The sequence below is a fragment of the Penicillium hordei genome (genome assembly GCF_028827395.1).
Source record: "Penicillium hordei strain IBT 12815 chromosome Unknown utg000004l_segment0_segment0, whole genome shotgun sequence".
In the NCBI taxonomy this organism is placed as follows: domain Eukaryota; kingdom Fungi; phylum Ascomycota; class Eurotiomycetes; order Eurotiales; family Aspergillaceae; genus Penicillium; species Penicillium hordei.
The window spans coordinates 4,528,243-4,555,763 of NW_026623145.1; the positions used below are offsets into that span (position 1 = coordinate 4,528,243).

Below are 27,521 nucleotides of genomic sequence, written 5' to 3' on the forward strand. Positions count from 1 at the left end.
CATTGGAAATTCATATATACAATTCATGCGATAATTCTATACTGACGTAAAAGATTGGAATAAATAGTTTGGGCTCATACAGGGTACATCATTGACCCTGTGCTCACGGGCTTCAAGATACCTGCTTGTTCCAAATCCTCGATGAGATTAACCAGCATCAAATCACAGCCCCGGGCTGCGCCAAAGCTCATCGTAACAGGCATGAACTCCGTTTTGAGCGAGATCGTAGAGTAATAGGGGACCTCTCCAATAGGAACTACCAGATCAGGGGTACCGGCCAAGACGGCGATCCGACCATCCGAAAAGCCCATCGGAGGCGCAGAAGGTGCACTGCGGATATGAGCTATAGATCATTTTGTCTCTTCAAGGGGGTTTTACTCACTCAAAATAGGCATTCCGATACTTTGTCTGACCCTTGCTGTAAGGGTACATATAGATACCCTCAGAACAAGTCTGTTTGTCTGCCTTTCCATATCCATCTGATTCCCACCAGTCTTTGAAGATCGTTTTGTTTTTCATAGCTTCGCTGTATGCGGTGTCACCACCATTATTCTGGCCCCAGGTCCACCGTGCTAAGGGACCTGGATTCACAAATGGTCGGCGACCATCGTGCTTTGCTGCGTAGTCTGCGTAAAATGGCAAAGAAAGTGAGCGATATTGATCGACAGATACCAACACAGCGTATGTCTGTAGGATATTAGTGTCTGAATATGTATTTCAATCTTGATGGGACTCACTGTACTCAGTAAGTCGGTTATATTCGAGGGTGTCTCTGAAGGGCGGCTTTTCTCCCAATGCGAAGCGACATCAACGAATACCCTCTTTGTACCCAGAAAATCCTCCACTTTCATAAAAAATTCCTCAAGCATTGCACCGGATGTGGTGTTGGAGCTAGGGAAAGAAGAGTTCTGGTAGAACAACCTTTTCGGATACTCTCTATAGCTGGTGAAGTTCGGGTACCATGCATGGATAACTTTTGACCAGGTTGCAGCATTGCGAGCAAAAACACCAGCAGTATCGAGTGCGTGGCAAAGTGGAAGAACATTATCAAGAGATACAGCCCCAGTAGAAGGACGGTTGGCGAAGAGTCCCTGCATTCCGCCTGGGTTGCGCATAGAGCCACCTGTGTCACTTCCTACGGCAATGTCCAGCCAGTCGTAAGATGCAATACCGGCACCAGGTCCGGATGAAGAACCACCGGGACTTTGGTAGCCATCACCCTGAAGCAAGGTTTAGTTGGATCCTATCGAATTCAATGGTTGGACTTACTCGAGGGTTGAAAGGACAGTGGAAGTCGACCCAATCAGCTGTTGGATTGTCTCCATTTGCAAATTGCACAGTGCCCATTTTCCCTACGACAATGGCTCCCGCATCTATGAGTCTCTGGAGTGCGGGGCCCGTGGTGTTTCGCGGAGGATATAAATCGTAAAAGGCCCGATTGCCACCACTAGTCCGTAGTCCCTTCAAATCAAAGATATCTTTCACTCCTAAACGTAGCTGTATGTTGTTATTAAAATCTTGAATTATAGCAGACTACCTTGCTGAACGTACCCCAGCAAGTGGCTTCGTTGATGTTGGCGTGTAGTATAACCTAGATGGCACAGCAATGCTCTTCGTCATCGCACCCTGGAACTGATCAGCAAAGCTCCTCGAAGACAGGTCACAACTTTATTCACCGATGAGGTTGCTGGCAAGGGTTTGAACCCTCCGGCCCCATCACTAAGAGCAGCTTCAGTGAATGCGAGCTGATGATCGGAGTACAGGCGGAAGGCCTGATAGATCTCTCCAGTCTGCGGCGAGTAAAAGTAGGGCCCCTTTGGTACGTCATGAAGCAGTTTGGCGGGTGTGATATGTGCCCCAGCTCGGTATCTGGAAGATGCCATCACAAGTCTATTTCCAAGTCCACTCAGAGCTTTTTGAACAGCAGACTCGACTTGGCCACGACCATCTCCGTCGTAGACAAAGAAAACCGCTATCTTAGAGTCAACAGAAGTTCTTTGGCAGAAGCATTGGTTCCATTAACCACTCACCTTCAAGAAATCCTGCCTGAAAAACATCATCGGTGGCCGAATAGTTTGAAATGGTTTCTTTTACAATGTTCGTGGTGAGCAGAGCTTCATCTGTCCGAATGACCGTCAGGGGAACGATTGTATCGAATCGAGTCGAATTGAAATCCGAGGTAACTACTCTCGAGACCGCATCACCACTATAGTAGTTGATACCATTGACCGTAAACAGTTTGCCGTCATCAACACTGGAAGTGGCAGAGATAGTCGAGGCAGTCAAAAAGAGAAGAAGAGAGGTAGAGACCCTCCAAAGGCAGGAACCAAGACAATTAGGAGCCATGATATGCTTTTCTTGCAGAGATGTCGCGAAAGCAGACAGGAGCTTTATATGCCAGCCTAACTCACAATCGGATACTTTCACGCATATCCGGCTGGGGACCTTCCGAGGGCATTGGAGTCACCGGTCTTATTAGTCCCAAGAACCCCAAATAGATGGATAACGGGCATGGCTTGCATTAATTGGCCGTTCTTTTGTTAATATTTCATGCTAGATAAGACATCTTCTCCAACTTCTCTTGGCAATGGTTTCGGGATTTCTCGGTGGGTCTTAGGGGGAATTTGTTGGAGAACCTCGGGAGATATTGGCGTTTGTTGAAGGCCTACCTTGGCTGCATATAGACATAAGGCTTAATAGCCATCCGAATTGTTTGAATATATAAGTAGCAGTATGCTCAACTTGAATTAAATGACAACGCTGACAACTGTTGGCATGATGGGGAGTTCTGCTCTGATTGGCCCGCTTCACATAAGCCCTAAGTATAAAAGGAGGGGGCGCATTGCTCTAATTTCTTTCTTTCCTCTCTTCCTTGAACCAAAATAGTTGCATATAAAAATTATTCATGATAATGGCATCCACTGCAAACACAGTATATGTCGTGACAGGTGCAAACAGAGGCCTCGGCCTTGGACTGACCAAACGCCTACTAGAACGCCCTGCCACCACCGTCGTGGCCTCGGTGCGCACCCACGACGCCGCCACAAGCCTTAGATCAGACGTTGAAGATGTTTCAGTGGGCGAAAATAGTGACCTCCACATCATCGAACTGGATTTTTCAACTGCGATACCCCCCGAAAAGATTGCACAGACCTTCGCCGCAACAGTCAGTACAGTGATGCACATCGATGTGCTTATCTGCAACGCTGGATTTGTGACGCCCATGACTCCCGCCCTAGTCACTTCGGCGGAAGACCTCCGTAAATCCTTTGAAGTCAACACCATCGCCCCGCTCCTTGTGTTCCAGGCCTTCTGGCCACTTCTGCAGAGATCGGCTTCTGCGCCCAAGGTCGTCGTCATATCTTCCTCCGTCGGTTCGATTGCTGACCAAGAGCCTGTTCCCGGTGGAGCATATGGTCCAAGTAAAGCGGCCTCCAACTGGCTCACCAAGGCTCTTCATGTTGAAAATGAGGCAGATGGATTGGTTGCGTTTGCTCTGCATCCTGGCTGGGTGCAGACGCGCGCGGGCGATTTTGCTGCGAAGGAGTGGGGATATCCCGGTAGCCCGCCGATAACTGTTGAGGATAGTGTCAAGGGAATGCTTGGTGTTATTGACAATGCTACAAGGGAAAATGTGTCGGGAAAGTTCATGTCGCTAACGGGAGATATTTTATCGTGGTAGAGAGGGTATTTGAATAACTATAGGGAAATGACACGGTATACAATATTGGAATTTTCTACTACACTACAACGCTGATTGACATGGTGTGATGATTATGTATGCACCGGTCTGACTTAAGTCGTATGAGGGAACCTGAGCTGAGCAGAAATCCCTGCCCATGCTTAATGGTTAGGTTCGTGTTTTCATCTCATATCTCCGAATAGTTCGGGGGATCCCATTAATGACCTGCATGGCAAGGGTTCATTGGATGGCAACCCAGATAGAATTCTACTCAACAGATCCAACTGGGGGCCTCATCTCTCGCTGGTACTATTTTTACAGTTTTCCCGCCGCAATGATATATGGCATGTCAGGTGTTGATGGGATCTGTGTTCTTCTACTAAAGGGGGAGCTGTATAATTGATATGGAGCCATGAAAATAGACAAAATATATAGAGGCTATGTATCTATGTATGCTTTTTAGGATAGTTTACCCCAAACTAAGGAGGACGGTGATATCATAGTTTGATCCATCTCCCCATCCACTGCTGGTTAAGTTCCTTTGCCTCATCAACCAAACCCAACTCCAACAGTAGCTGAACCGACCCACGAACAGAAGAATGTAGCGAAGAGCTGACCCAGGCTTGAGTTGGTGCAGTATGCTCTCCAATGAAAATCGTGTTATGCTCCGTCTGATGATAGGCCGGAATGTATAATTCATGCTGTGTAACATCCGGTCGACACCAAGCGGTCGCAGTATGTTCGTCCTGGAGCCAGCAAAGACGCTCATAGTCTCCTGTGTAAAGGTCACGCGCTTGTTCACCGTGCAGACTGACAATCGAATCCAGCACCGTCTGGACGTGTTCTTCGTCGGAGAAACTCACAAACCGGTCGCTCCAATCGCCGCCTCGGTAGTGCATGATTAGACCTGGACGGGACTCGTTGAGTCCGTAGACTGGGTAGTAGAGTGCACCGACTGAGTTGCTTGATGGCTTGGAGTAGCCGCCGAAAATTGGTCGGTCGCCCTTTTCCCAGAATCGCTCAGAGAACAGTAGGGCTACTTTGCATGCGGACTTGAAGCGTAAACCTGCTTCGCTGATCGCGCGGTCTAGGATGGAGGAGAATTTCGGTAGATCCATAAAGCGGGTCATGGTGAATGGCGCTGCCATGATTGTGTAGTCGTACTCTTTGGACTCGAAGGTGCGATTCGAGACATTGGGGTACCATGACAGTCGAGTGCGGATGTGACCGTCACTTCCCTTGACTGACTCCAGTTTCCGGATCTTTCGATTGAGAGTAAGCCTGTCACGGACGTGAGGAAGAAAGGCGTCGGACAGGCGGTTGAATCCTCCATCGATACAGAGCCATTTTGTTTCGCCTAGACTATCCTTGCTTCCATCTAGGCCGAGATTGGAGTTATGATGCAGCTCATCCCAGAACACATCGTAGTCGGATGATGTCCAGATCTCGTCGGTGATGTTCTGGCTGGCTTTGAAAACATGTCGCATCATTGCCTGTTCACTCCAGTCATCGAGCCCCTGGTCTATCGCGGTCTTGTGGGCTCTCCAGACATCCGTCTGAAGAGATTTGAGAGTCTTTTCGTCTTTTAGGAGTCTGTTCATCTGTTTCTCAGTTTTGCCGTATTCGGCACTTGTCATTTCTGGGGGATCCTTTAGGCTTGGATCCTCCTCGATCTCAGCGCGCGTTGGGATTCTTCCATCTGGATGGCGGCGAGTGCCTCGAGCATACAACTCATTGGGACTGTGTTGGATCCAGGGGATGAAGTCAATCTTCCATTGCGAGTCATTCTTATTCATGTTGTTCAATATCTTGGCCATTTGGAAAGTCAACTGATGATCAGAATACAGGAGTGTCTCATTATCGTCTCTGTAAATGACGGAGTGTGGAAGTCGCATCGGTCCCATCTCAGCCCATTCTTGAGTGTTTGCAACGTATTTCGTCCGGAATCTGCCACCCACGCGGTCACTGGCTTCGATAATCTCCCAGTTGTGTACACCGACACTGTCCAGCATCAACCCCGTTGCAAGGCCGGATATTCCACCTCCAACAATTGCGATTGAGGTGTTCCTTGGCAAATTTTTTGAAGCAACTCCTCCATTACTCTTCACTTTGGCCTTGATTTTGGCCACTCCATCGAACCATGCTCCCTGCGCATCAAAGTCCTTCAGCAATGGGATATTGGTGTCTGCTGTGGACCTTTTTTTCGACTTCTTCTGCAAGGAGACAGGGCCGCTTTTCCCCAAGACCCTTTGAGCCACATTTGGGCCAGCAGACCCATATATGTAAACACAATGGTGCGTTGGAGCCTCATCTGGAACCACCCAAGCCAGTCGCTGTGGAGGATGATCGTGGATTGAAAACTGTCCAATGATTTGCCCCTTTCTCGATGAATCCTCGCCGCCACAGGGCGCATAGACAGATTTGATCAGACTTGGAGGTTGATCATACCAGTCGAGATGAATATTGGCCAGTTCACCACCTCGAACTGTCTCGGAGGTTGTCACTTTGACCGTTTCTCGTTCGATGATCGCTCCGAGTCCAGTCAAAGCCTGGGCGACCAACGTAGCCACTACAAGAGATGGCTTTCTGAGCATTGTGATTGTGTTTGAGCTCAGTATCTGGCATGACATCTAGCTTTTATGTTCACACACTCATCGGCGTATCCCGCACTTCGATGGTCCTGGGGACCTTCCGCGGTGCCAAGAAAGGCACGAGAAGCGATCGACCATATCCGCTGGAACAATTTGAGCCCATTATGTTTATTTCTCCGAAAAAGTGGGAATATTTCCCGTATCTCACTTCTGAAGAGTACCGCGTGGAAGGGGACCTTGTGGTTGATCAGCAATTTCACAGATTTTGTAAGACAGACCCATGTCAGCGGTTCACGTCAAGCCCAGAGGATGGAATCAGAACAAAAAAGGCCTAATCTGCGGGTTGTTACCTGGGATACATGGATAATAGTATTAACTAGATAGTTACATAGTCAGCTTGATAAAAAGATTATGGCTCGTAGTCACAAGACTCCAATGATTTGCGTACCATGGCAAGAAGTGTGGTAAGAATCGTGTCATTCTTTGAGGAAGTTTGGCCACGCCTTGAACCTGTAAAGGTAAAAGCCAAAAACACAATATGTAAGTAAAGGATCGGTAGATCTATAGCTTTTGCTTCATCCAAACTTGCGTGAAATCCTTTCCAACCAACGGAGCGAGATCTGGATGTCATTCTATGGGGCGGTTGGTGCATGAGAGAACATCTCAAACTTGATGATCAAAGGCTCTTCGGGGCTAGTGTGATGAGAGTGCCGGGTTGTTTCGGTGCGTGCGATGTGGTAACTGACTGCCGCACAACTGGTCCTTCTTACCTCATTGACTAAGAGTAGATAGCATATCTGCCAGCACAGGCATGTTAAACAAGAGAAAGCAACAGGGGAATTTACGTATCTTTATAGATACCTTTATAGCCGTAAACTGTAGAGTATAGTGAAAAAAATCCCTACAACACGACTTTTCTACATATTATTATGTGGGTAGAGATACTTATTGAATAAATTATTGTACTATAATAGCCTTGAAAATCACATAGGTGGGCAATTTTGCTGCTGGAAATCAGAGTCAAGACCAAGTCCCAAATGTTATGCACTGTAATATAGGCGCACTAGCGCTAGAATGAGGACAATGGAAAATGAGATTTGATCATCATTCTCGAATGTGCTTGCATGATATGAGTGGTTTCCAACCTTTGCTAGAACCGGCAAGATTACGAAAGCCTTCCTATTGTGATCTGGACTGTCAGTTGTAGTAATACATCAAAGACAGGAAGACAATGCAGGAGAAACTCATAAATACAATACTCACACCCATACACATGGCCATGCTCATCTTATTAGCCGAGTTGTTGGGCTTGAAATAGAGCTGGTTGTTTCGCTCGCCGATTCGCCGGCCATTCTCGGCGATTTGTCCTTGGGCTCTGGGGGCAACCCTGAACAATTGCTGGTATGGTGCTGCCTTGTACATTTTCTGCAGCTTGCTATAAAGAGTTCAGGGGTTCCCAGCAACCGCAGCTGACAAAAAATGAATAAGCCAAGCCTGCCTTGCTTACGGCGGATTGATAATACCAGCTATGCCGGCTGGCAATGGCCAATCTGACCATAGTAGTACCAAATTGGATTTGCGTTATTGAGAGGAACTAGATTTTTCGGCGGGATATTGATAGGCTTTCTTGTAATGCTGACTGATTCCTGTATCTGGGACAAAGCCACTCGGATCACCGGGGTTACAAAGAAAGACCTGCGACACTGAATGACTCGGGTCGAAATGAACCTCGATCTTCTCTTCCGGGGAGACGCAACGGCGAAACTGTCTTCACCGGTAGTTTTAGTTATCATACCGTTTCCATACTAGGCGTTAATGTGGAGAAACTCAAAGAGGGGAAAAAACAACTTCTTCATTGCGATTGAGGATGTCCGTATTCGATAGTTTGAGTAAGAAGAAATTCCAATGAAACTGTCTTCTTTTCTCTTACCGGATATCCTTGACCTCATATAAACACACAAGTAACCTTGAAACTATGCATAACCCTAATTCCCCATAATCTGCATCGGTTTAATATACCAAAAGCTTAGGCACACCGAAATTGTTTAGACCTTGGCCTCGGGATATCTTGCAGTTCTGACTGTGGATTGACCACTCATATTTTCCCTCATTAACAACACATGGATTGAAGTAGCCTTGATATTTGATGTGACTGACCCGACACTGATCAGGGTCTGACAGACGCAGCAAAGCCATATTTCCTTTGACTTTAGGTAGCTTGGAACACAAAAGCATGAAACGAGATAGTCAGTTTAAGCTACTCCAATAGGCATCTTGTAAGATAACCTTTCAACTCTTTGACAGATATTCCAAAGATCTGTGGCAAATTCAAAAATCACGCTCACAAAGACTTGGCCTGACGTAGCCCAATTGGTATGTCAACCGTGCAACAAAGAGCTGGGAGGTATTTATTGGGATGATTCCCATGATTCCCTTGTTAGACCAGAGTAGGCAACCTCATTTTTTTTCAATGGTTCGGCATATTTTCTCTTGGCTCTGGGCCGTTCCTGCCCTGGCCCAAGTTCAAGTTCAGAGCATTCACCCTCAAGGCCACGATGAGATCACCTATAGCTTCAATATCCCCGATGATACTGCTAAGTCAGGCTCTGGCCCCATATACTTCCAGATGAATTCTACTCGCCAAGTGCAGTGGTTTGCCTTGGGCCAAGGAATGCAAATGGCAGGTGCCAATATGTTTGTCGTGTACACGTCTGGCAACAATGTCACCGTTTCTCCGCGGTCGGGTGTTGGGGAAATCGAACCGTTGTATAACAGGGACGCCCAAATCACAATTTTGAATGGCAGTGGTGTGCACAACGGGGTCATTACTGCCAATGTCCGATGCGATACCTGCCTAAAATGGAATGGGGGAACAGCAAACGTGAACAGCTCCTCAAGTCCATGGATTTGGTCCATCAAATATGGAGAGTCCCTGAATTCGGTCAGTTTGTCTGAGGGTATCAGCCAACATGATGATCACGGTGCCATGACCATCGACCTGAAAAAAGCGACGGGCGGCAACTCAGTTAATCCCTTTGCCCCAATGGCCCGAGCGCCCATCTCCTCCAGTGGAGAAGATCCGGGCCTTGCGGCCTTCCAAAGAGCAGTCAGGAGGAAAAAGACGGCTCATGCTGTGCTCATGATTTTGGCTTTCGTGGTCATGTTCCCTTTCTTCGCACTCGGGCTTCATATTTTCCCATCGAAATGGACGGTGAACATTCACGGAACGTTTCAACTCCTCACCTTGGCCGTGGCAATTGCAGGCTTTGGAGTTGGTATTTCTATGGCACAGCAGATTGAATTGATCGATTCTTATCATACCATCCTGGGGATGATTGTTGTACCATGCCTTGTTCTTTTCCAGCCTACTATGGGCGTGTTGCAGCACCGATTCTTCCGGAAGACAGGCGGGAAAGGACCGTTTGCTTATATGCACCGCTGGTTTGGACGGTTGATGATGATTTTGGGTATCATCAATGTTGGGCTGGGGTTCAAGCTTGCGAAAGCACCGCGTGGGGCGGTCATTTCAACTAGTGTTGTAGCTGGTATTATTGCAACGGTTTATATTGTGATTGTTAGTTGGATTGGAAGGCCAAGGAGACACAATTTGTAAAGGGATGAAGGGATGGAGATGAAGAGGATACCCTGAGTATGGGGTAAGAGATCGGAGGTTGACTTTGGAGATTACCGCAGATCCATTTCTCCTATGACATCATTTCCCCCCCTGGTGTCTTTTTTGTTCTCTTTTTGTTTTTAAGTCAACGTTGACTTGTCAACTTATTACTTATTTGGATATTCTTATTCTAATCCCTTTTCGTTCCTTAAATGACGTCGGCCCATTCTGAGATCAGACCCTCGGTTTTGTCTTTCATTTAAATCACATTGGTTTTGGTTCTTTTGATTTTGGATTTTGCGACAGCTGGCATACTACTACCATCTTTCCCCCGAACAGAACCATTATGCCATTACATACTGCTGCACTAGGTGTGGCATTGACCCCTACTGTCCTTCACACTCTCATCAGTCACGTAAGTCGTTGTGGAATACCCTGGTAGGGTTAGGATTATCTGGCTGATAGCGCATGATCTATATAGTACCTGCATCGCAAATCGCTACATAACAAACCCACCGTTCATGTTACCTACGATGAGGGTATCCAGATCGTTCGTCAGTTCCTATTCTATGCATCTAAACACCCCGTCGAAGACCTACAGGCATTCACCCGCCAATGGGCCCCAAGCCCACATTGGGTGAGAACCGAAACCATCACAATCCCCGACGAGTTTCTGTCCTCTGCCGCGGATGCTGTCATAAAGCAGCTGGGTCCCAAGGGTGTTATACGAGTGGGAGGAGAGAAATGGTGGCAATGGCGGGGGCCGTCCGAAGAGCTGAAGGGGGAGTGGATTGAGATGCGGAACCACTACAATCAAACGGAGGGGGCCGGTGGGCATTGTAACCGTGTGATGCTATATGTCCATGGTGGAGCCTATTTCTTCGGAAGTGTCGACACCCATCGGTACATGATGCAGCGTCATGCGCGCAAACTGAAGGGACGTGTATTTGCGCCGGAGTATCGACTGTCACCGCAGTTCCCTTTCCCATGTGGCCTGCATGACTGCATGGCGGCTTACCTCTGGCTGCTTAAGTCATATGAACCCAAAGAAATTATTCTTGCTGGTGATTCTGCGGGTGGAGGCCTGGCTCTATCGATGCTGGTCATCATGAGAGACCAGGGTATTCCCTTACCAGCAGGCGCCATCTTGATCTCGCCCTGGGTTGATTTAACACACTCTTTCCCGAGTATCGTTGAGGAAAACCCGGGCGATTATATCCCTGCCTATGGCTTCCGCCATAAACCCTCGCCCGCTTGGCCCCCACCCAATGCCGATGATATCCTGGAAATGAAAAAAATATCGCGTCAGCCAATAGTGACTGCCGAGGATGTCAACAAAGCTATTCCCCAACCAAACAGCGCCGCTGAAGAGACCGCCATCCGTGGTTATACTGTCCATGAGAACGGCCCACCCCTAGCCGAACACGCCTACCCTGGCCTCCAGCAAGCCCCGAACCCTGCTAGTTTGCATGCCGAACCCGATAACATTCACATTGTTCTGGATGGGAAGACAGTCGAACTCAAGGACCAAATTCAGTTGTACACGACAAACCAGCTCATGTCCCACCCTCTTGTTTCTCCAGTCCTCCAACCCTCTCTAGGCGGCTTGCCTCCTCTACAAATATTGAGTGGCGGCGGTGAAACCCTTCGTGACGAGCAATTTTACATCGCCCACAAAGCAGCGAACCCAACAGCATATCCACCTAGTGATGCATATCTCGACGAGAATGATCCCACCCGGGAGATTTTGAACAAGTACAAACCAACTTATGTACAACTTCAAGTCTGGGACGACCTATGCCATGTCGCTCCCACTCTGAGCTTTACGCGACCAGCCAAGTACATGTTCCGTTCCATTTCTCAGTTTGGCTCTTGGGCGTTGGCGCGTGCACAAAATGGCGAGGTCGAAATCGAGGATGATAGTGCACTTTCTGCCGTTTCGTCAAATAGCTCAGAAGATGAAGATGTCCCGGGGCCCCAAACCGCATTGAACAGTCCGCCTGACGCACCTGGGCCTTCCTCTGTCGGAAAGGCAGGGGATCCTCTTCCAGCCTTCCATCAATACATGATACGACAGCGAATCGATAAACGAGGACATGTCTTTCCGCTAGATCATCCCTCTTCATACCCAGTGCTAGAGATCCCCCGTGCCCAAGTCGGGGCAATCAACCCCTTACTCATCAGAATGTGGCTGGATGCAAAAAAGGAATGGGATATCAAATTTGCGAAGGAAAAACTTCGGATTCAGAGCCGACGCCTGAAAGAGCTCGCGCATGGCTTTCAAGACTTTGATGGCGAATGTCCTCCCCCGAGCTCTTTGGCCGCCCGGCGAGCTGCTCCTGGTGTACTACCAAAACGACATGCCAAGAAGAACTACGGCATGATGATGTGGAGCGGCTGGGGAAGCAGGCATGACGAACGCAGAATGGAAATGGAGAAGCGGGCCGAGGAATCGGGCAGACGTTCCACCCGTGTCAGCACTGATGCTGGGCAGGCTGGAGCATGGTCTAGCACTCCGGCGACACAACCCCAACCCCAAAATGTCTCAGACAAAGACCTTACCGACACAAAGTCGCAGTCTAACGGCTACACGGCAGTCTGCTCGGACAAAAGAGAACATCTCAGTAACGGTGACTCTTCTACTGGACGTACGTCCACATATCCCGAGACCGTCTCCCGACCCCTCTCGCAGAAAAGCGCTGCCCCAATCCTTATATTGCCCGAGGTGAACAACAACAAATTCACGGACGAGAACGCCAGCACAAGGGCTCTCTTTCATGCAGCAGGCTCTCTCCCAATGAAATCCGATCTTTCCTTATCTCACAGCCGGTACCGGCCATCATCCGCTGCAGGATCAGCCGCTGGCCGTAGCGAGATGCTGTCGGACACTGCCAGCACCGTTGGCGGCGACAAGGACTCCGTTGCCTATATGAACATGGCACCCGATACTGCTAGCACTCGAGCTGTGCTGAGTGCGCGGGGTGTCATTGCCCCAATTATGGCTGGCGAGAATGGCCGTCGTTCTACAGATACTCTATCTGTGTTCTCGGCGGCTGGTCGGGACTCCATGTCGCACCGTCCTGAAGTTATGGACAGTGAGGGGTTCAAAACCGCCGAGTAAGGCCTGTATAATTGCCATTCATGAACACAACATATCCTATTATCTCTTCCAACCTTTTTCTTCGGTTTTTTGGCTCTTTTATTGAAGCTCCACACAGAGACTTCGAATTTCCTTTTGTTATTTTTGTGTTTTGTTGCATTGGATATACCCCATTTTGGCAGTCAACTGCGAGCCCTCTCGCAGTCGACCATCATATGTAGATGGAAGTAGTTCTTGAGAGTGAATACAGACTATACTTCATATGAGAAGAACCCCCCAATGCTGAAGAACATAAACAGCCAGTAGCCAGCCACTGGATGATGCAAGTCTAATATAATAATACATAATGTTTGTAACCCTACGTTTAGGTAAGAAGAATTGACCCTTCAGTGCCAATCAAGACCAATCTTTCGAGCCACCTGCTCAGCGACACCAAGGAAAGCATCCCGCCTTGCGCTGCGCTCAATACTCTCCTCCGCAACAACAGTCGGCATTCCACGATCAGCATCTTCGCACACCCGAGCATCAAGAGGGATATCACCAAGGAAGTCCACTCCGAGCCGCTTGCACTCAGCCACGACACCGTGGTTCTCACCGTGCGCGTGGTGGTGACTATCGCCGTGCGAGAATATGCGAGTCTGAGTCCCGCACTGTGGACACGCGAAATATGCCATGTTGCGCACCATTCCGAGCACTGGAACTTCCATTCGCTGGAACATCCCAATGCCGCGCACGGCGTCGCGGAGGGCAATGTCCTGGGGCGTCGATACGATCACTGCCCCGTCGATGATGACTTCTTGGTTAATTGTAAGTTGAACATCGCCGGTTCCGGGGGGTAGGTCGAGGATTAGGACGTCCAATGGACCCCATGATACTGAGTGGAGGAGCTGGTGCATGGCTTTTGTTACCATTAGTCCGCGCCATGAGATTGGTGTTGTGTCCATAGGTAGTTCGCCTGTTGTGCTATCGGCTTGTGTTTGAGGGAGGAGATAGCCCATTGACATCGATTTGAGGCCATAGTTTGTTAGAGGGACGAGGCAGTTTTCTGGCAATGTTCATAAGCATATTGATTATGGCTGCGATGGCGATGAGCCTAAAAAAAAGGAGACCCACTTTCATCAAGGCGAGGTTCGCCAGAGAGATTTAGGAGGGTAGGGATGGAGGGACCGAAGATATCAGTGTCAAGAATTCCAGTCTTGATACCACGGCGTGCAAATGATAGTGCGAGGTTGACTGGTAAGACCTCATTAGTGATTGTTCGTTCCACTTGGGTTCACAGGTCATGCGCTGTCGCCACCAGTTTGAGGTAATATATAGAAAGGAAGAATTTCAACGCACCTGCTATTGTAGACTTTCCAACTCCTCCTTTTGCTGAAGAGACCGCAACAACTTTCTTGACATCTCGAATCTTGCGCTTTTCGGGAAGCCCTCGGCGTGAACGGAAAGTTGGCGGGGTACCAGAGCGTGGAAGTCCCTATCCATAGTTAGTTAATGCAAGTAAAAAAAAGCAACTCTATCAATGAAAATGGTTCTTGGAATCAATCAGTGAGCCGAGATGCAATCCACCGGAGCTCCAAATGTAGATCAATCACTAACCAAAGGATTGTCATGCTGAAGAGCTCGACAGGTGGAAAAAAGTCTTGTGCCCCTGGAAATGGTGCCAGATTGAGAACCCAACATCCTTACAGGCCAAAAAAGGCAGATGAGAAGGGAAAATGTAAGACCAAATAATATGTGAGCAACAGAAGTAGTTCCAGAGGTTGAAGTGCCACCGAGATACTGCCAATGAGAGAGCCGACCGCCTTTGGCGGTTGAAGCTTCCACGCCGTACACCGCCCATGTGAAGTTATACCGCTCACGGACACTAAACCTAGATAGGAGTAATAATCCGTTATCCGGAAAAACCACAAAAAAAAAGTTGCTCGTCCACCTCTTCTCTTTCCATACCAAACACCATGGGCAAACCACGCGCAGCTCGTTCCCTAGCTGATCAGCTTGCTGATTTTGAAGACCCAACTCCCAAAGGTATGCCTGAATGATTCATCTACAGACTCTTGGGTACCGGGCAGTCAATGCTTACTTCGCGCTTAGATTTCGATCCCGAGGATATCGATAATGGCCAACAATCAAGTGATGATGAAGGCGAAGATAATGAAGAAGTGACTACAGGCAGAGAGCATTATCAAACTGTTGGGTGTGTAAAAACATGTGTATTAGGTATCAACAACTCGCTAATAATCAAACAGGAAAGCAAAGCTCCGCAAAGATGACCCCCTCCCCCTGGGGAAACAATATGATGGTGCCCGTGTCAGCCGGGCAGCGCTAGGCGCTGAAAGTGATGAAGATGACGAGGACTCAGAGCTCTCGTCCGGCTCTGAAGAATTTGCCAGCGACGACGATGCCCTGGCCCAGGAGAGCTCTGATGAGGACACAGAGGGAGGCGAGGATGATGATGATGAGAGCGAAGAGGACGATGAGGATGAGAGTGAGGATGCCGACGAGGTAGTGCACAAACACTCCAAGAAGACTCGTCAAGATGTCCGATATGGCGACACAAGCGCACCATCCGGTGATCGCGACGAGATCCGGAAACTAATGGCGACGGATCAGAAAACTATCGCTGCGACAATCTCCTCGGCAGCCAAGGCCGATGCTACAAAGGGAAAGGCTGTCAAGCAACAACGTACCACTTTTGATGCGCTCCTTAACGCGCGGATGAAGCTCCAGAGTGGATTGACGTCTATCAACGGTATTGCTGCTGTCTTGGGTTCGAAGAACGAAGCAGATGGAAAGGACGCGATGAATGACGAAGAGGAAGTTGTTGACGAGGAGGCAATTAAGTCAGCGGAGTCAGCTGCGCTGGCATTATGGTCGACTCTCGAAGGTTTACGTACTGCCCTGGCCGATGCTACCGCCAAAGACGGCAGCAAAAAGCGCAAGCGACCCTCCCCCGCCTCGCCTACCACCAGCTCCGCCTCTCTTTGGGAACGCATGGCTGAATTGGAGTCTGAGTCCATTTCCCACCGTCGTTCCATTCTCGACAAGTGGTCCTCGAAAGTTCGTGGTACTTCTGCAGCTCTCCCCAATGCCAGAGGCAAACTGCTCGGTTCGACCTCCGGTCGCCAACAGACAATCACAGCTGTTCTCGATGCTCAAGTCGCCACAGAGATCGGAGAACGATCCAACAAGCGTTCGCGCACTGATCAACAAGAACCTCTCTACGATGACGGGGCTTTCTACCAGTCCCTTTTGCGCGATCTCGTTGAGCAACGCATGTCGTCGGCTGACTCCATGACCAGTGGCTTCGACAACCTGCACCAGCTTCCCTCACGCCTGCCCATTCACCCCATCACTGGTATGCGCAACGATAAGGTCAAGCGAGACATTGATACCCGTGCTTCTAAGGGCCGCAAGATGAAGTACAATGTGCATGAAAAGCTTCAGAACTTCATGGCCCCTGATGACCGTGGTTCCTGGTCTACGCGCGCACGAGACGAGTTCTTTGCTTCTCTGCTCGGCAAAACGGCCAGTGGCTTGCTCGGTGAAGGTGATGAGGGTGCCAGTGATGAAGAGGATGATGTTGACCGGGAGGAAGGTGGCTTGAGACTGTTCCGGAACTAGACTTGCATACATCTACACACGCATTGTACAAATAGTGGATACGGCCATAAAATTAAAAGGCGAACCCCTCGGTGCATTATCATACAAAAACCCCTTCCTGCAGTCTTTATAGAGTGTACTGCGGTTTGGACCTTGCTTGCTTGTACAGGCTCAGCCAAGGCACAAGGAAGGAACCCAAGGCTCTGCCAATCCACTTGACAGGACATCATTTCTTCTCATCTTCTCAGGGTGTATACAGCGGCAGTGGTAATTCCTCACTCTCGGTTCCTGTAGTTCCCGACATTCCTGACATCCCCGATGCTCGCTGGTACCATTCAAACTTCGTCGTCCGTGGTAACCCTAACATCTTCTCGCGCACGGCTTGCTGCAGTCGATGTTGTCGCTCTTCCTCTTCCTCTGGTGATAGCAATTGAGGTTTGCCATCTTGGTTTATGATAATGGCGCCGCCGCACACATCATTGTAAGCAGGCGGGGGTGTGCTTGAAGGTGGAATTGGTGTGTTTTTGTGCTCTTTGGTTGCGCTGGGGGAAAATGAATTTTGCATGATGGGTATATAGTGTCTCGATTCGTCGGAATTTGAGAAATCGAAACCGGATTTCAGACTTCCTGGGACCAGCCCGAGGAATAACGAGAGAATTGTGTTCATTTCTTTTGAGGGGAGGAAGATTCGAGGCAAAAGCAAAATGTCCTGTCACGCGCGTCGACTTCTGTAAATGTCCGAGGCCAATGCAGATCCGCTTTCACTAGCGTGAGGTTGAATTTGCGGGGGTGAGACACAGTGAACTTGGGGTAATTTGGAGATTGAGTACTTGTTTTTTTTTTTTTTGAAGCAGTACTTTCGAAGTGCGAAGTGAAGAATAGGAGAAATGATCTAAGTTTCAATGATCAAGAGGTGTCATGGTGACTTAAATGACACTGGAGAAAGGGGGGTGCGACTACGTACGATAGTCCCCCTGAGATTGAGATCTTCCCCTTAACACACCCCTTTGGTATACCCACCTGGGCAGTCTTGGAGCCTTGGGAGGCATTCTCATGAAAATCGGGTATTTTTGTTGAATAGAATAGATTCTCTGTCTTCATCGGCTCAATAATCCTTTTGTTTTCTTTACCTTTACTAGTTCATATTCTCGTCCACCTCTTGCCACTGTGCGCGCAATGTCCGAATGAGCGAGTTCATATTCCAACCAGTCCTTGCATGCATGGATTGTAACACTGATTCCGCAGCCCTTTGGTCGAGGGGATTCCGAAGGACCCATCCCCCTGCCAAGTCAGTTTCAATACTCAAAAAAACCCAACACTTGCAACTCACAGGCGACTAGACTGTGACGTGCAGTAAATAGCGTGTTCTCGGCCTTCGCGTTGGAATGTGCCAATCCGAGGACCGTGAGCAGATGGTGGCGTACATTTTTCTAAATTCATTGTGAGCACCGACAAAAAAGGATGTTGGCGTTCAAACAAACCTCCACTGTTCGAGAATGCCGCAAACTTTCATAGGTGGAAGATGCCCGTGAAGACTCGGAAAGCGCCAAAACAATCTTGGCAATATGGTAATATTGAATTCCAATAACTGCCAAGCATTTGAGAGCCAATGTCAGCTTCAAGTCTGCTAGACACACGTGTTATGGGGATCAGTCACCATGCACGGGTAGCAGCATCCACATGGTAGGGAGTCGTTGATCTGGCCCAGAACCTTGTGGGATTGATCTAACCGGGTCGAAGGTGTGCGGTTTAGCGGAATACCACTCTTCGATCTGGTCTGCCTCATGTGTTATAGTGGAGTCCGTAAAAGCACCCTGGAGAATATTAGCAAGGAGGAAGACCATTTTGCTTGACCATGCAAAGTCGTCATTTCTTTGAAACACATCTGACTGGTAGAAGCTTTGTAAGTTGGTCCGCAGAGGCCGTTGGCTAGTTAGCGAGATATAGATATCCTGCCGCAAACAAAGCCAAGCAGCGGCTTCACCCAGGCCACCTGAAGAACCAAAGGTTGATACCGTATTTAGGATATGAGTTGTACCAGTGAGATGGAATTGATTGTCCTCCCCTAGAAGGTGTGAGCATTTATTTGACGCATGCTGCTTGTCCGCATTCGATGACTGACCATCCATTTCCTCATGCTGACGGAGTATAGCGACTGCAGCTAGTATGTCCTCGGTGATGTGCTCACGAGCCCCAGAGAGCACTGGAATAAGCAGTTCTAAACAGCAATTATGGTACTGCAGTGCCTCTGTTACATCGCTGCTGTCCCGTCGGTCAAGATGGCACGAGGAAAATGCAAAAATTGCATAGCGCAAGACAGGCTCCTTCAATGCCCGAGCTGAAACCTCTGTTTCAAAATGACGTTGAGGGTCAGTGATATCAGCCTGTTCTAATTAGTGATTAGTGGCTGTAGATGGGTATGTCGTCGAGCACAACGCACCCAGAGCGCCATATTTTCAACGAAATTCCTCAACAATATAGCTTCCCGTTCGTTTAGCGGTTGCAACGGCTTAGAGGATTTTGTTGATTGGATTGATCTTGGAGAAGACAAAGAGGGTGACACGGTCTCTGTAATAGAAGCTGGGAATTGGACCAAGGCATTGGCTTCGTCGACTCCATCGGCTGCATATGGTTGCTGTACCAGTAGACCAGTTGGACTATTGGGCTCCTCTCTCAGCCCGACTGCTAACCTGTAACTAGAGTCGTTGATAAAATCCGACTGGCTATCCTGAATAGTCGAGTACAGGCTAGCGATTTCGGGTGTTTCGTCATGGAAGCGCACTAGAACGCACGGTTAAATTTATATAATCGAAAATAATCTGTTCACCTACCTTTGCCACGCAGTTGGGGCCAGCAGCCCCCCGAAAAGGCAAGCTCAGCCTCTTTGGCTAATGAGAGGCCATTGCGAAACCGGATATTGGTCCTGTCACAACCCACACCAGCTTGTTGACAGTGCTCGCAACCCAGGTCATTAATATCGCCTAAATTCTTGTTAGTCTGGCCTATTAGTTTTTTAGGCGGCAATTCTTACATTTTAGGTGTCGGACTGTGCAATTGTCTCGGGTTCAGTAACTTGCCGTGTACGTCGATCCCTACCCCACGGTGACTTACCACGACATCGTTGGCTGCGCTGGTCAATTAGCAGAGATATTCATAATATTCCAAGTTGAATACTGGCTAACCCACCAGCCAGCCACTAGGCGATTCCTTGGAGACATCTTTCCACGGAGATGTGCAAGGAGGAAATTCTTTCCGTCGCCCACGGGGCAGTATGCAAGACCCACATTTATCAGGAAAATGAAATACCTGGAAAGCAAGATATCTTGGCATTACGCACCAAGCAAAACCACATCAGAATAATCGCCTAAGTACATCAATCGTATAAATGGGGAAAAAATGCGGGGAAACCTAACCTAAGCAACCTTCCCCTTTCATTGCATCTAGCAATTCTTTCCGTTCACCTTACACCTTGCAACGGGGACTTTTACCTTGAATTAGGATCAAAAGCAATATACTGATAAAGATGCAGATGGGACAGCTTCTTTCTAAACTATTTAAACCCCCTCGAAGACCCAGGAAAATGAGGGTTCAGAAAGACATCAATTATTCGCAGCTCTCCTGTTCAATCCCTCCAAAACTATGGCAGTTCAGAAATTACAAGTTGGCCTGGCCGGTCTTGGTCGAGTCGGCAAGCTCCATGCTATCAACTTCCTCCAGAAAACACCCCGTGCACAACTTGTTGCGGCATTCACCCCAGACCCTGCTGAGATTACATGGGGAAGAGTGAACTTGGAGCCTCACGGTGTGACTCTGTATACCGACTACGATGAGATGCTCAAGCATCCTGGTCTGCAGGCTGTCGCTATTGGTACGGCTACCTCAGTGCATGCGGAGGAGACAATCAAGGCTATCGAGCAAGACTTGCACGTTCTCTGCGAGAAGCCCTTGTCTACCGATGTCGAAGTGGTATGAATTTCTCCCTGTTTGGAATTATGACGAATGCTGATGAATTTTCCTCTAAAGTGCAGAGCAGTGGTCCAGGCTGCTAAGAAGAAGCCCCATTTGAAGGTGATGTGTGGTTTCTCCAGACGCTTTGACGATTCGTACCGTGATGCCCACGCCAAGATGGAGCAAGGTCTCATCGGACGGCCTGCCATTATCCGCAGCCAGACTTGTGACAAGTTTGACCCCTCGGGTTTCTACGTTGAATATGCAGCCTGGTCCGGCGGTGTGTTTGTTGACATGTCTGTGCACGATATTGATCTCAGTCTGTGGTTCTTTGGGGATGAAGTCCTTCCCAAGAGCATCTCTGCCCACGGTATCACCGCGGTCCAACCAGAGCTGAAGAAATACAACGACTATGATAATGCTGTGGGCATTGTGGAGTTCTGGAATGGCAAGATTGCCTACTATTACTGCTCGCGGATGATGGCTGCAGGTCAGGAGGATACCACTGAGATAATTGGTACTGAGGGCAAGTTGACAGTGAATGGCAACCCCCAGCGGAACTTTGTCAATTTATACCACAACGGTGGCATTACTCGCGAAATTCCTCACAATTTTATGGGTCGATTCAGCCCTGCCTTTGTCCAGGAGGCTAATGACTTCACCGCGGCCTGCTTGGACAACACCCCGCTCCCTATGAAGTTGAGCAATGCTGTCAAGGCCGTTGAGATTGGTTCATACCTTCAGGAGGCACTGGTGTCTGGGAAGCAGATCCATTTCGATGAAATTGGGCGACGAATCGAGAAGGCGCAGTTGTAGATACATATAGAAATGAAAGCAGATGAATTGTATGATGTTCATAGTTCTATAGTTGGATACCAGAATCTTTTCTTCTTCTACCAAGCCTCAGCTTAAGTATTAACGCCATTCAGCCACAGTCTTACGCAAAAAAAATGAGTCTGAAACCAGAGCTAGTTAGCTATTTATACTCCATAGTTAGGTGATACGTAAGTACTGTGGGGGTTTCCCCCCAATCTGACGCAGGAAGATCGGTAAAGGATTTGTTACGATTTACGATTTACGATATATAGGTCCTGCTTCTGACTTCAACAGTACACTTCCCTTGAATGTTGATCAAGGTTATATACTGACATCCACTAAGCTGTGTATATTTCCATCTACAATATATGTGCCCGGCGCGCTTGATCCCACACTTCAACCTCCGACACATACACGGATGGCCTCACAAATATCAACATGCGATTTAAGCTAAGCTCATTGGGACTGGGATCTCTCTACGCTTCAGTGCTCTCTTATTTCTCGGGCCAGAAGTCGAGTTCTGTAACACATCACCCTGTCCTCCCGCCGTCTTACCCGCTAGCAGTGCGCAACCCGTATCTCTCAGCATGGATGCCCAGCGACCGAGTACAGCAGCTACCCTCTGCTGAACCCCAATTCTGGGCTGGCCAGGAGCTCGGCTGGTCCGTGATTGTTCGTGTAGATGGTCGGGCATATAGTCTGATGGGCGTGTCAAACCCGGGCGCAAGCAATATCCGTCCTGCGACGGTGCGTCGTGCTGAGTTTACTGCTACGCATTCAACATTTGATCTCACGGTTGGTGCTGTGGCAGTCACGCTGGATTTCTTGTCGCCTGTGTCGCCATCAAACTATGTTAGGCAATCACTTCCTTTTAGTGGGTTATGCGGAGTATAATAGATGCCATATTCGTTGGATTTACTGATAATAAATAGGTTATTTGACAGTTCACGTATCTGAAGCGCATGGTCATGATATCCAGGTGTATTCGGATATCGATGCCAGGTGGACTGGCCGAGAAAGCCGCTCACAGCGCGACTTTGAAGAACAAGACGGACTAGCCTTTTACTCGCTCACAGTCGAAGATGCACCGCTATATGCCGAGGCAGATGACATGGCTCTTTGGGGTTCAGCAATCCTCGCTTCTCGACCTTCTGTCTTGACTCAATTGTCCGCCCTCTCAGGAAATCCCGAGGACGTACGAGGTCTATTCGTCAAGGACGGTGAGCTATCCGGCGAGGACGATATCTGGGGTGAGGGAAGTGTTGTCGCTTTGGCTCACAACCTTGGCAAAGTCACCGGTGGGCTTTCTGTAAACTTCGTGGTCGGATACGAAAGAGAAGCCGCCATCGACTATCTGGGAGAAGCGTCCACAGGTTTCTATCGCGCAGAGTACCCGACTGCATCGACTGCCCTTTTATTCTTCTTAGATGACTACAGAAGCGCATTGCTAGAGTCCTTAAAGCTGGATCAGGAGCTGGCCACCTTATCGACCGCCACAGCGGGTCCCAAGTACGCAGATATCCTAGCTCTTTCGACCCGACAAGCATACGGAGGCATTGACTTGGCTATTCCCAATGACTCTCTCGACACAGGCGAGGTTTTGGCTTTTATCAAGGAGCTTTCCAGTGATGGAAATATCAACACAATCGATGTGATCATGCCCGCATTCCCAATTTATTACGTCATGGATCCGGACTACATCCGACTGTTGCTGGAGCCCGTGATGAAGTACCTTGCTGCTGGTCGCTGGCATTTGCCATACACCATCCATGACCTTGGTGCCCATTATCCCCATGCCATTGGTCACGATGACCAGGAAGCAGAGCCAATGCCCATCGAGGAGTGTGGAAATCTGCTCATCTTAGCTGCTGCGTATGTTCGAGCCACTGGTGATACCGATTGGACTTCGCAGTACATGGAGGTTTTCCGGAAATATGCAGATTACTTGGTGGACAATAGTGTTGATATTGCCAATCAGTTGTCGTCAAATGATGCAGCTGGGCCCCTCGCCAACGAGACAAATCTGGCAATTAAGGCCGCAGTTGGTCTCAAGGGGTTTGGGGAGATGAGTGGGGATGAGTTCTACTCCCGCATTGGAGAGGAGCATGCAAATATCTTCTTCCAGCAAGGCCTGGGAACAGACAAAGATCAGACACATTTCGTTCTGGAATATCCTGACTGGCCAGGTACCTGGAAGACCCCATACAATCTCTTCCCTGATGTATTGCTAGGCCTGGAAACATTCTCCGACGCTGCCTTTCAAATGGGAAGTAGATTCTTCACATCGGTTCGCGGTGAATATGGGGTCCCTCTCGATAATCGGCAAGACTGGGCCAAATCAGATTGGAATATGTGGCTAGCTGGCACATTTGAGACGAGCACCAGGGACGAGTTCGTCGATGACTTGTGGTCATTTATGACTAACGGAAAACACAATTGGCCTTTCTCTGATCGGTATGTTGCAAATTCTGCGCACGGAAATGAGCCAGGAGTTCCTATCTTATGTCGGGCCCGTCCGACTGTTGGTGGTCATTTTGCGTTGTTGGCACTGAAGGGCCCTCGATCCATCCAATCTTTATCATGTCCGCGTGGAGGAGCGTCAGACCCCGTTGTACAGATGTTGGATAGGCAGCAATATCTCGCTGGGAACCACACCGAAGAACTTTGATACACGGTGTCGCTGGTCAGGCATCTGCGCATAGAGTAGGTTAGCTTCATACCTGATAGTCGAGACACCTTGAGATGGGAATTAAGTTCCATCAATTTGTTGGTTACAGATCATAGGAATACATATATTCCAGATTATTGGACAAGGAGAGTGTCTCACTTCCAATGTCAGACTATAACAAGCTCAGGATGAAGTTGTACTCGGGCCAGTAAAGGGGAGAAAAACACCATAGTTTAGTAACAACCAAGAGGAATACAATGTATTCAAAAGAGTCAAATCAGTCAAATCAGTCAAATCAGTTAGTTTCAACCAATTTAGTGCAAAGGACCCATGCATGAGTATAAAGAGTGTTATTTGTATCGGTGGCCAGGGGCGGCTTACCTAATCGCCATGTCACGCCTGCTGCTTCATCGATGAGAAAGTGAATCTTTTGACATCTTTTTCCCCTCGACACCACCTTCATCCTCTTCCTTCCTTCCTTTCTCTTATTTCTCTCCTCCTTCATCTTGACCACACACTCCATATCCTCCGATCCATATCGATTTAATTGAAAAAACTCCATGGCTTCTGTAGGTTGCTCCCTAACCTTACCTCTCCCCTCGCATTTGCGCACCCCAGCTTCTAACCGCACGAGATGAGTGTCATATGTTGAGATGTTGGGGAGATTAGCTAATATCATCACTTCCTTTTCATTTATAGCCCCGCCCCAACTTCGGTGCTCAAGGCTACCCTATTTCGAATGGTGCGGCTGCGGGCCCTGTCCCCGGTGCCACGCCGCTTCTCCCCAACAATGGCCGTGTGATTCAGAGCGGTCCGACACGAATCCTGTGCATTGCAGACGTGCGAGGTAATTATTTTCTGGCAACATTATCATTGGCAAAGTGACACAGTATTAATTGGACCCGTAAAACAGGCAACTTGAAGTCTCTTAACGAGCTTGCAAAGCAGGCTCGCGCCGACCACATCATTCACACCGGTGACTTTGGTTTCTACGATGACACTTCCCTTGAGCGGATTGCGGACAAGTGAGTGTTCTTCCCAAGCTTTTCGGCGCGTGTTTGCTGCCCAACACATTCGCCTCACCAGGCATCGAAATATACCGGACAGCATCAGCTAATCCTGGATCTACGAATAGGACATTGAAGCATGTGGCACAATATTCCCCCCTCCTTCCTGAGAACGTGAAACGGTCCATCGCACAGGTATCTCCCCAGCAATCAATTAAGCAGCGCTTCCCTCCCGAGCAACTGCCCCTCTCCGAGCTCTCCATGCTTCTCGACAAACGCATCACCCTTGACGTCCCGGTTTACACAGTTTGGGGTGCCTGTGAAGATGTGCGCGTGTTGGAGAAGTTCCGCTCGGGTGAGTACAAGGTAGATAAACTTCACATTATCGACGAGGCCAACTCGCGCCTTCTCGATATCGGCGGTGTGAAGCTCCGTCTGCTGGGTCTAGGAGGTGCCGTCGTGATGCATAAGCTTTTCGACAATGGTGAAGGAAAGACGACTATTGCCGGCGGCCAAGGTACTATGTGGACAACACTTTTGCAGATGGGTGAACTCATTGACACCGCCAATCGTGTCTACGACCCCTCCGAAACTCGTGTCTTTGTAACCCACGCTTCCCCTGCCCGTGAGGGCATGCTGAACCAGTTGTCTGTTACGCTCAAGGCCGATTTCTCTATCTCAGCTGGTCTTCATTTCCGCTACGGTTCCTCCTACAATGAGTTCTCCGTGAACCCGTCCTTGGACCACTATCGCGGCAAGCTTGCTGCCTCCAAGGCATCATTCAACGATGTCTGGGAGACGGTTAAAACCGAGGTTGAAGCAGCTATTTCATCTAATGATGGGCAGAAGACTCTCCTAGAGAATGCCCTGGATGTTGTTCACAAGATGCCTTCCATCGCCAATGGCGGTAATCCATTTGGTGGCCCCGTTGCCGCTGGTAATGCTGCTGGACAGGTCGATGAGAGTGCATTCAAGAATATGTGGAACTTCAACTTGGCGGATGCCGCATTCGGATATCTCGTACTGGAGGTTGAAGGTGGACGCATCGCGACGGAGATGCGGGCTCAAGGGTTCAACTTTGCCCACCGCACTGGCAAGCCCCAGGCAGGTGGTGCTCCTCAACCTGTATCCAGCGGTCTCCCAGCGACCACTGCCTCGCCCGCTCCGACAGGCGCTGCCCGGGCCCCCGTCGTGGCTCCCCAGTTCGGCCAAGCCCCCCCTGCGCGTGCACCCATTCCTCAGGGCCAAAAGGGGCCGAGAGCCTCTCCTGTTCCCGTGATTCCCAAGTCCATCAGCCCGCAGCCACCTGCTGCCGCCTCTGCTCAGCCCGCCGGGGAGGAGACCGCAGCTGCCGACACTAACGGTACCGCCCCGCACGAAAAGCCAAGTGAATCACCTGCACCACGGGCCGAAAAGAAGCCCACCAATGCTCTTTTCGTAACAAGCGCCGAAAGCGAGCAGGCTGTCCGTGACCTCATCTCTGAGGAGGACAGATCGAAGATCACCAAGATCGAAAAGCTCGGCAAGTACAACCACGTTGTGACCTTCTCAGGCGCCGAAGAGGCTAAGGCGGCTTTGGACCACCTGCCTATTGAGCTGAAGAAGCCCGGCCCCACTCCCCATGGTCAGCAACGTAAGCCCAACTTCAAGTTCTTCGAGGACCGCAGCACCCGTGCTGCTGTCGGCAATGCCGGAACCTGGCAGTCCAGCACCCGGGGTGGGATTAATACCGCCCAGCGTGGGTACCAAAGCGCCAGTGACAGCGATGGCAGTCGACGTGGTGGATTCGGTGGCCGTGGCCGCGGCGGCCGTGGCAGTGGCGAGCGAGGCCGTGGTGGTCGTGGCGGAGGTCGGGGCGGCTTCAAGAGTGGCCCCAATGACTCTCCTGCTCCCTCAGGTGACAAGCCTGTTGCATCCGGTGACGCCTGATTGGTGACATGGAAAACCCTCTGTCTCATATTTTTCCCCTGGCCATCCTCGATCTTACACCTCTTTGATACTCTAATTCTCTTGTGTCTTTTTTTTTTATCTCGTCCCATTTGCAAATTTTCTTTTTGCCTTTTTGACTCTGATAGCGCTCAATATTTATGTTCTTTGTTCTCAAGTCTGGTCAGAGGCACAGAGCATGAACGCGAATTGCAGCGTTGATCTAGACTCCGAAGTAAGTCCTTCAGTGAGCTCCAGTCAGTGTTGTGGTTTTTTTTTTTTTTTTTTTTTTTGTTTACAGATGGAGGAGTGGATGCAGAAAACATCAGGGAAAAAAAGGAAAAAAACAGAATACACCATTTCACCTCTTTTCTCTTTGTACTTTAGTTTTATGTTCGTGGACCACATCGATACCCTTACAGCTCTGCTTCTTTTAAAGTCTGTAGATCTACGAGATTACTACTTCGTACTCTTTCTCTCGCGTATAACGCTTCTGGACTGGTAGAAATGAGTCGATGGAACGGAGTAGAGAACCATTCAAGAACAGATTGTGTACAAAAAGAAAAGTAC

At 49.1% G+C, this 27,521-nt stretch overlaps 13 protein-coding genes across 13 annotated transcripts; 7 read left to right on the forward strand and 6 right to left on the reverse strand.

Moving 5' to 3' along the window:
* Positions 1–80: 80 nt before the first annotated feature.
* N7537_008885 (uncharacterized protein) lies at positions 81–2,346 on the reverse strand (the record flags this gene model as incomplete). The annotated part of the gene is made up of 7 exons (XM_056899939.1): positions 81–330; positions 383–687; positions 738–1,220; positions 1,270–1,497; positions 1,552–1,626; positions 1,677–1,972; positions 2,031–2,346. Coding segments are annotated over 7 exons (1,953 nt in total), but the record flags the coding sequence as incomplete, so codon positions are not given.
* Positions 2,347–2,911: 565 nt separating this feature from the next.
* On the forward strand, positions 2,912–3,682 carry N7537_008886 (SDR family oxidoreductase; the record flags this gene model as incomplete). The annotated part of the gene is made up of 1 exon (XM_056899940.1): positions 2,912–3,682. One exon carries the CDS (start codon positions 2,912–2,914, stop codon positions 3,680–3,682), a length of 771 nt encoding a protein of 256 aa, XP_056752016.1.
* A 497-nt stretch (positions 3,683–4,179) lies between these two features.
* N7537_008887 (flavin monoamine oxidase family protein) lies at positions 4,180–6,276 on the reverse strand (the record flags this gene model as incomplete). Its single annotated transcript, XM_056899941.1, has 1 exon — positions 4,180–6,276. One exon carries the CDS (start codon positions 6,274–6,276, stop codon positions 4,180–4,182), a length of 2,097 nt encoding a protein of 698 aa, XP_056752017.1.
* Positions 6,277–7,313: 1,037 nt separating this feature from the next.
* Positions 7,314–7,695, reverse strand: N7537_008888 (uncharacterized protein; the record flags this gene model as incomplete). Its single annotated transcript, XM_056899942.1, has 2 exons — positions 7,314–7,462; positions 7,545–7,695. The coding sequence occupies 2 exons, from the start codon at positions 7,693–7,695 to the stop codon at positions 7,314–7,316; spliced, it is 300 nt and encodes a 99-aa protein (XP_056752018.1).
* Positions 7,696–8,743: 1,048 nt separating this feature from the next.
* On the forward strand, positions 8,744–9,886 carry N7537_008889 (cytochrome and DOMON domain-containing protein; the record flags this gene model as incomplete). The annotated part of the gene is made up of 1 exon (XM_056899943.1): positions 8,744–9,886. One exon carries the CDS (start codon positions 8,744–8,746, stop codon positions 9,884–9,886), a length of 1,143 nt encoding a protein of 380 aa, XP_056752019.1.
* A 346-nt stretch (positions 9,887–10,232) lies between these two features.
* N7537_008890 (uncharacterized protein) lies at positions 10,233–13,007 on the forward strand (the record flags this gene model as incomplete). Its single annotated transcript, XM_056899944.1, has 2 exons — positions 10,233–10,301; positions 10,368–13,007. 2 exons carry the CDS (start codon positions 10,233–10,235, stop codon positions 13,005–13,007), a joined length of 2,709 nt encoding a protein of 902 aa, XP_056752020.1.
* A 365-nt stretch (positions 13,008–13,372) lies between these two features.
* On the reverse strand, positions 13,373–14,666 carry N7537_008891 (Mrp/NBP35 family ATP-binding protein; the record flags this gene model as incomplete). Its single annotated transcript, XM_056899945.1, has 4 exons — positions 13,373–14,031; positions 14,100–14,219; positions 14,325–14,460; positions 14,583–14,666. 4 exons carry the CDS (start codon positions 14,664–14,666, stop codon positions 13,373–13,375), a joined length of 999 nt encoding a protein of 332 aa, XP_056752021.1.
* A 275-nt stretch (positions 14,667–14,941) lies between these two features.
* On the forward strand, positions 14,942–16,607 carry N7537_008892 (AATF family protein; the record flags this gene model as incomplete). Its single annotated transcript, XM_056899946.1, has 3 exons — positions 14,942–15,011; positions 15,078–15,180; positions 15,233–16,607. 3 exons carry the CDS (start codon positions 14,942–14,944, stop codon positions 16,605–16,607), a joined length of 1,548 nt encoding a protein of 515 aa, XP_056752022.1.
* A 223-nt stretch (positions 16,608–16,830) lies between these two features.
* N7537_008893 (uncharacterized protein) lies at positions 16,831–17,253 on the reverse strand (the record flags this gene model as incomplete). The annotated part of the gene is made up of 1 exon (XM_056899947.1): positions 16,831–17,253. The coding sequence occupies one exon, from the start codon at positions 17,251–17,253 to the stop codon at positions 16,831–16,833; it is 423 nt and encodes a 140-aa protein (XP_056752023.1).
* A 468-nt stretch (positions 17,254–17,721) lies between these two features.
* Positions 17,722–19,804, reverse strand: N7537_008894 (uncharacterized protein; the record flags this gene model as incomplete). The annotated part of the gene is made up of 10 exons (XM_056899948.1): positions 17,722–17,867; positions 17,917–18,016; positions 18,068–18,174; positions 18,244–18,651; positions 18,709–18,970; positions 19,027–19,367; positions 19,418–19,567; positions 19,618–19,632; positions 19,698–19,711; positions 19,773–19,804. The coding sequence occupies 10 exons, from the start codon at positions 19,802–19,804 to the stop codon at positions 17,722–17,724; spliced, it is 1,575 nt and encodes a 524-aa protein (XP_056752024.1).
* A 421-nt stretch (positions 19,805–20,225) lies between these two features.
* N7537_008895 (putative NAD binding Rossmann fold oxidoreductase) lies at positions 20,226–21,350 on the forward strand (the record flags this gene model as incomplete). Its single annotated transcript, XM_056899949.1, has 2 exons — positions 20,226–20,552; positions 20,610–21,350. The coding sequence occupies 2 exons, from the start codon at positions 20,226–20,228 to the stop codon at positions 21,348–21,350; spliced, it is 1,068 nt and encodes a 355-aa protein (XP_056752025.1).
* Positions 21,351–21,788: 438 nt separating this feature from the next.
* On the forward strand, positions 21,789–24,018 carry N7537_008896 (putative glutaminase; the record flags this gene model as incomplete). The annotated part of the gene is made up of 2 exons (XM_056899950.1): positions 21,789–22,224; positions 22,283–24,018. 2 exons carry the CDS (start codon positions 21,789–21,791, stop codon positions 24,016–24,018), a joined length of 2,172 nt encoding a protein of 723 aa, XP_056752026.1.
* Positions 24,019–24,578: 560 nt separating this feature from the next.
* Positions 24,579–26,954, forward strand: N7537_008897 (uncharacterized protein; the record flags this gene model as incomplete). The annotated part of the gene is made up of 4 exons (XM_056899951.1): positions 24,579–24,587; positions 24,718–24,865; positions 24,932–25,043; positions 25,154–26,954. The coding sequence occupies 4 exons, from the start codon at positions 24,579–24,581 to the stop codon at positions 26,952–26,954; spliced, it is 2,070 nt and encodes a 689-aa protein (XP_056752027.1).
* Positions 26,955–27,521: the final 567 nt, after the last annotated feature.